The 6,596-nt window shown below is 34.7% G+C and overlaps 1 protein-coding gene across 1 annotated transcript; it reads right to left on the bottom strand.

The window, feature by feature from the left end:
- Positions 1-564: 564 nt before the first annotated feature.
- Positions 565-3,533, bottom strand: LOC109799067 (IRK-interacting protein). Its single transcript, XM_020359557.3, has 2 exons — positions 3,055-3,533; positions 565-2,204 (listed from the first exon to the last, which is right to left on the bottom strand). Exons 1-2 carry the CDS (start codon positions 3,292-3,294, stop codon positions 675-677), a joined length of 1,770 nt encoding a protein of 589 aa, XP_020215146.2. The 5' UTR covers positions 3,295-3,533; the 3' UTR covers positions 565-674.
- Between the last annotated feature and the right edge of the window lie 3,063 nt (positions 3,534-6,596).

A 6,596-nucleotide genomic window follows, 5' to 3' on the forward strand; every position in this document is an offset into this window, starting at 1 on the left:
TTATCAGTAATATTATAAAAATAATAATATGAAAATTTTATTTATTTAGTAATAATAATAAATATATATATCATTTGATACATTAACGAAAATTATAATATATGTTAACTTGAATAAATAAATAATTATATTTTTTTAAATATTGTATATATATATTAAAATTATTAAATTTGTAATGGAAGAGACTAAAATTGCACAATTATGATATTTGAGGGACTAAAATTACACAATTATGATATTTGAGAGACTAAAATTGCTCAATTAAAAATTAAAGGATCAAAATTGCACAATTGTAATTTTTTAGAGATTAAAGTTACCCAATTAAAACCTTGAAGATCAAAATTGCACAGTTACAATACTTGAGAGATCAAAAATATAATTAAGCCAATAAAATATTAGGCCAGAGATGAAAACATGTTTCTTAATACGTTTTCTGTGTTCTTAACTACATGAAATTGAGAGCATTCGTGAGGACAGTACAAGTCATAAGCATAATTTTATTTAACAATCTTTTGCACTTCTGCATCTTTATTCAATGACAAGAACTCAAAATTGAGCATGCAATAGATTAAATCACTTTCAACTATTATTAATTATCCATCCATGTGACTAGTTACAGACATAGAGATGAGAAAGTCTAAAGTAAAAGAAAATGTACATATAAAACTTACTGATTAGGCTGCAGACTTGTACCTGCAAAGAACTTTACACCTCAAGACCCTATCCTGAACATAAAACCCTGGCATCACCATGATCTTAACTCTGCTTGGACCTTGTGACCTCATACACATATCTTCCATGTAGTGAGGATCAAAGGTTTTATTCTCTTCAACCCTCAAAATTCCCAAAGGTGGATTGAAAGAAAATGCAAGCAAATGTAGCAGCCACATGCATTTTGCTGCCACAAAGAAAGCTTGAAGTAGTTGTTCAGGCCAAGGTCTTGTCCATTTTAGACTAGTGGTGATACAACTCATTTTCTGGTCACAAAACTTGCTAAACTCTTCACTGTAATATTTTGTTCCCTTTCTCAGTACCTCATTCCAGCTCAAATTCCTAAGGGCAACAAATGAGGAGAATTGTGCTTGACGATCCTGCTGAGGGTCTAGGAATTTTGAGCAACCGTTCTTTTGGAAAACACAATTCTCAAAGTCTTGGTAGAGAGACTGGTTTATGAAAGCTTCAAAATGGTATAGCACTGCCTTTGAGTGCTTGGAATTCAGAGATAGCTTATACGGTTGGAGAAGCAAGTTCAAGTTTTCTGTCAGAGAATGATCAGTTTCTTCAATGTGGTTTATAAGGGTCTTGCAGAACTGCCTCACTGATAATCTGGACTCTGACACTATCTGCAAGAATCCCTCTACCATTACTTCCTCACTCACAGGCATCAAATTTTCTCCATTCCCCTCAAATGATTTCCCTCTCTGAGGAAGACTACTAAGTTGGTCACAAAGTTGAGAGTCCCTTGTCTGCATCGCTTGCTTCAAAGCTTTCTTCAGCTCTTCACAATAACTCTCCAAGTACTCAAGCTTCTGTTTCAGCTCCCCCAATGAATTTCTCATCTCAGAAACTTCCATTAAGGCCACATCTCGGTTCTCGTTCGCTTCCACCAGCTCTTTCTTCAATGTCTCAATTGACATTATTCCCAAGTCCTTGAGAACCTGAGAAACATCTTCAGATTCTGCTCTATTGGGAGAATTCTCATTCTTATGCTTCTTCTTTAGCCTAGGAAACAACCAAGAAATCACCCCTTTGCTTTTGGGTTGTGGTTGAAGAGATGTGTGGGAATCTGTGACTGGGACAACAATGTTGGAACTCTTGCTGTTCCTTGCATTCTCAAATTCACTAGTTATGGTGGGAGGGTTACATTTATTGCAAGAGGAGGAGGATATGGACTTGAAATCCTCCATACTGTTTCTCCTCTTACACTTAAAATAGTCATTTGCTGGTGAAGTTTGAAGAACAGTAATTTGATTTGCACAAGAGCCGGTCATGGATTTGTTATCATCAGTAGTACATATGTGAGATTCAAGGTTGGCAAAACTAGAAAATAGTCCCTTTCTTGAACTTGACTTCTCCTTGTAATCTGCCACAATGGTTTCTATGCTGTTTCCTCCTTCTAACACACTCCCATCCCAACTTTCTGATACTGATACGCTTTTCATGGGGTTTTGATTGTACCCCACCAGTGGGTCATCTTCATAGCTCTGTCAATATTTCTCACATTAAGAAACTTTTTTTTACTTTGAGGATAACATTTAGAAACTAATTACTCCCACGGTCAAAAAATGACTGCAGATTTAGCACTTGAAAAAAAGTAAAATCAAAATGACTGATGTTTTCATTTTTTTTTCTTCCTAATTTGAAAAAAAAAAAAAAAAAGACAAAGACTATTAAAGGGGACCAGAGAACTCGAAGCCACAAATAATGACAGAAATAGAAAATAATAAAAGAGAACAGATAAAAATATTAAATTATCCTTCAAATTAAAGAACCAGTCAGATAATAAACGTCATAGTTGCAGAATTTGCCTTAGGATTCAGTTCAGTTAACTAAATGAACCATAAAGAGTTCCTTGACACGGAATTTAAAGCAAGAATCCTAATATGTTCAAAAAAAGTCAAAACTCTCATTCAAGGTCGGTGTTTCCCCGAGAACAATTAAGAAGAAAGGGGAGCAACGATTAAGGATGTAACCGCAATAATAATGACATCTACCTAACCCCCTATAAAGAAAGCGGCAGTTTCATAATTCTTTCAATTGTGATTAATAGCCTCGTTCAAGGAAAAAGGAGAACAACACAGACAATTAAATCAGGTCTAAAAACATTTCATATTCCACAAATTGAAGTAACTTAAAACTGGTAATTATCATCATCAACAGCAACAAATAACAATTAATTCAAACATAATCCAGCAACACTACTCTGTTGCTTAGAAAAAAATAGCTGTTATGAAATGACTTTGGATGATTTTAGGATGCCCAATTCATCAAAAGAAGTTAAAAAAAAAAACAAATTTTCAAGCCAAATTTCGAGAAAACAATTCCAATACTCACAGGAGTGAAAACAGGGTAATCTTGGGCAGAGAAGTGAGAAACAGGGCGCGAAGCAGGGGAAGGGGATGGTAATCTAGCATTGACTGGGCTATTTCCTCGCATTAAAGCCGCGTGAAGAGCCCTTAACTCCACAGCTTTGGCTATGGCAGCTTGAATTTCATGCCTCGTAATTTCAGGGTTTCCATTGTTGCTGTCCTTGTAGTCCTTGAAAGCCTGTGCTGAAGTTGCTGTTGCGGCCATGAAACAGAACAGAGGAAAAAACAGAGTGGAACATGTAAATTTCGAGAAGATAATATAGGCACTATATGGAATAAAAATTAGTTTTTTTTTTTTTATATGGAGAGAATTACAAAGGGGGTGACCAAGTGGTATTTAATGGTTGGATTTGATTTGAAGGCTATATCTAAAGTAGAACCTTGGAGAACCAGAAAATAGAAAGAGGGATAGAGAGGGACACCCCAAGTCCAACAAATTTTGTTTTTTTCCTCATGGGAAAATTAATGTTTTTGAGGGCATGTGATGATGTGAAAAGAAGAGGAGGGAAGAAGGAAATTTTACTCTTACATGTTTGTAACACATCAGCAATGTGTTGCTAGTTTACCAATTTGCCCACATATTCCAAAAATTACTAGAATTCAGCATTAGGTGGTGGTACCACTGTTTCACATTATTACTTTGGTACGAACATGAGAAGTTCCATGCCACTATCTTCCACTTTCATGTCTGTGGTCAACTAATTCTGTTTTCAATTTAGGGATACTTTGAACTAGATGTTGCTTTAATGCTAATTCACACTTCGTGTGTAATCATCACAATTAATGCACGAGTATGTTGCCTTATGGAAAGGCATCAATTAACCTTGGTGGCTTTTCTTTTTCATGATGAGAACATGTTCTTGTGTGATAAGATAATATATTACATCCCATTATGCTACTTTCATCTACCCATTTTTCTACATGTGTATGTCCTTGTGTATCAATTTTGTTCCTTACTTGGTTTGAGCCAAAGATCTATTTGAGAAGAAGGTTCCTTCTCTTGAATCAAATGCCCAATGCACAAACTGTAGTATTGGGAAAATTCATAAGGGGAAGCCCACTTATTAAATTTGTTGATGTAAGCTCAAATTGGACATTTTAAAAGCTTTTTACTTACTCCAACTGGAAAAGTAACTTCTTTTTCTCTTTTGCAAATCCCTAACGTGCAATTATGTTGGTTGAGGTCCATGTTCTGCAAATAAAAATAAAAATAAAAAATTGATCAATGGTATTGAGGCGTGAAAGGTGCAGTTTCTTTTTGGCGAAAAGGGGAAAGAAAAATAACCAAAACGTTCCAAAAAGCTTGACACTTCACAGACATTGAATCATATATTCGAGACAGAGTGTCACAGTGGGGATCAAGTGGGCTTTGGGAAACTTCAAATTACAAAAAAGCCCGTCTCATGCCATATATGAATATTAGTCTCTAAAGGGTATTTTTGAAAACGGAGAATCTTTATTATGCAGTCTGCTACCCTTTACATAACTAAAACTACAATTTCACATAGGACAGTGGAATCTTTGGGACATATTGACCCTAATATTATATGGTTTAAAATAATTATTTAAACCTAGTATGTAAACATAGTTGATTATTCTATGTTTATCAAAATTTATTTTATTTTTACTTTTGGTATCAACATTTTTATATTTGTAATTTACAAGTTACAACAGTTCAAGGGTTTCTTCATCTATAATGGGAGCAAAACAGCATATAGCTCAAGCATGTCAAAAGAATTATATAACTAACTCACATTAGGTAGTTTGGCCAACTCATTATGACATGGATGTGATCGGTCTTGACAACAGAAGAAAATTTAATAAGATGAATAGAGAAAAATCCAAAGAGAAACGAGGGTAAGAATCATCTTAGACAAAAGAATAAAACAGAAAAATGACCAAAAAAAGATAGAAAGAAATTCAATTGAACAACTGAACAAAGCTACGTAATGTATCTCTTAGGGCTTTACCCCACTTAAAGGCCTAATTCCTATAATCCTTTCTTTCTTTTTGTACACAAAGTGCCCATTTCTCTATTTGTCGAATTATATCTTATTCAATTAAATGTTTTTTAGTCACTAGCACTTAGACAGGTCTGAAGTCTCCCTCAGCAATATTAAGAAATTGTATCATTGCTAATACAGACATACCTGCAAAGGAGCATAGAAAGCAAATATTAAGGCATTGTACATTTCTTTCTCTATCAAATGGGACCCCATAAGGATATATCAGAGCAAATAGGGGTTAATCATGGTGTGAGATTTTGCTTAGGAAAGGTATCTTTCTGTCCGTTGTGTCAATAATTGACTTAATTGGCAAGGAGGTAGGGGACAACAAAGGTCTCCAAAAATGACTTAAGATAAGGGAAGCCCTAAGATCAACGCTAATCAATTTAAGCATCTTTTAACTTCTCTTGATAATTTAAACCATGCAGACAACTTTGTTGTGCCATCATACCCTTTGCATGCTTTGGATATAAAAGGAAACCACCCTTTGGAAAATCTGAGACAAGGAAATGTAGGACCTGATAAGGCCACGGGTTCACATAACCCTTACACAAATGTCGCATTGCACTAGGAGTGGCCATTTAGCAAGCATTATAGTAGAAGAAATGTACTCAAAGTTTTGTTGCAAATTAAAACATCTTTTGTTTCCTTCCACAGAGAACATGGGTTCTAGATTTGTGTGCGTGAGGATCACTTCTCTTTCGTTTTCACAATGTCACAGCCTAGCCTGAAAGATACAAGTGATATGAATTTGGCGTCTCTTCCAGGGAATAAAAAAGGAAATTGTAAAGAAAGAAGTTAAACCGAGTACAGGCAACAAGTGTGGTCCTGTTTGTTTTCTGTAAAATGACAACACCACCTCAACTCACCTTTTTATCAGTGGTTTATATGCTTTACATTTGTCCATGTTATCTTCCTTACTTCTCTTCATTCTTTATACTTTATTTCTCGTAGCTTCAGTGGGTGTTGTTGATGAATGAACAAATGTAATATAATACCACTCCTCTCAATATCAAATTATCAATTTCTACAACAATCATCTTTGAACACCCTAAAGTTGTCACCTTATCACACCCCCTTCATCGGATCCTTCTACACACCAAATGCACATGTTAAACTATAATATTGTATTAATATAAAATAATAAAAAAATGACACAAGCCGTATCAACGTTAAACTTTTCATGAAGTTTCTGTTAATAATATGTAATCCAAGGCAAAACAAGTTTACTTGTATTTGCATCTAAAATTGGGCTGAGTTAGTGAAATAATGATTGAGTCACAGGAGATGGGTCAGCCCATTTATTTAGTTTAACCTTTCAATGGGTCCTTCTGTCAATTAATGGACAATAGACCTAAAAAAATAATGGTACCCACACACATAATTGTGTAAATTATATGAAGGATACTTGGTATTTTATAATTTATATGGATACGTGGTATTTTATTCTTATTTTATACCTACCGCCCGTATTCTATTCTAACCCACTCCATGTCGTATC

Source organism: Cajanus cajan, chromosome 8, assembly GCF_000230855.2.
Source record: "Cajanus cajan strain Asha chromosome 8, NIPB_CcT2T_4, whole genome shotgun sequence".
Classification (NCBI taxonomy): Eukaryota; Viridiplantae; Streptophyta; class Magnoliopsida; order Fabales; family Fabaceae; genus Cajanus; species Cajanus cajan.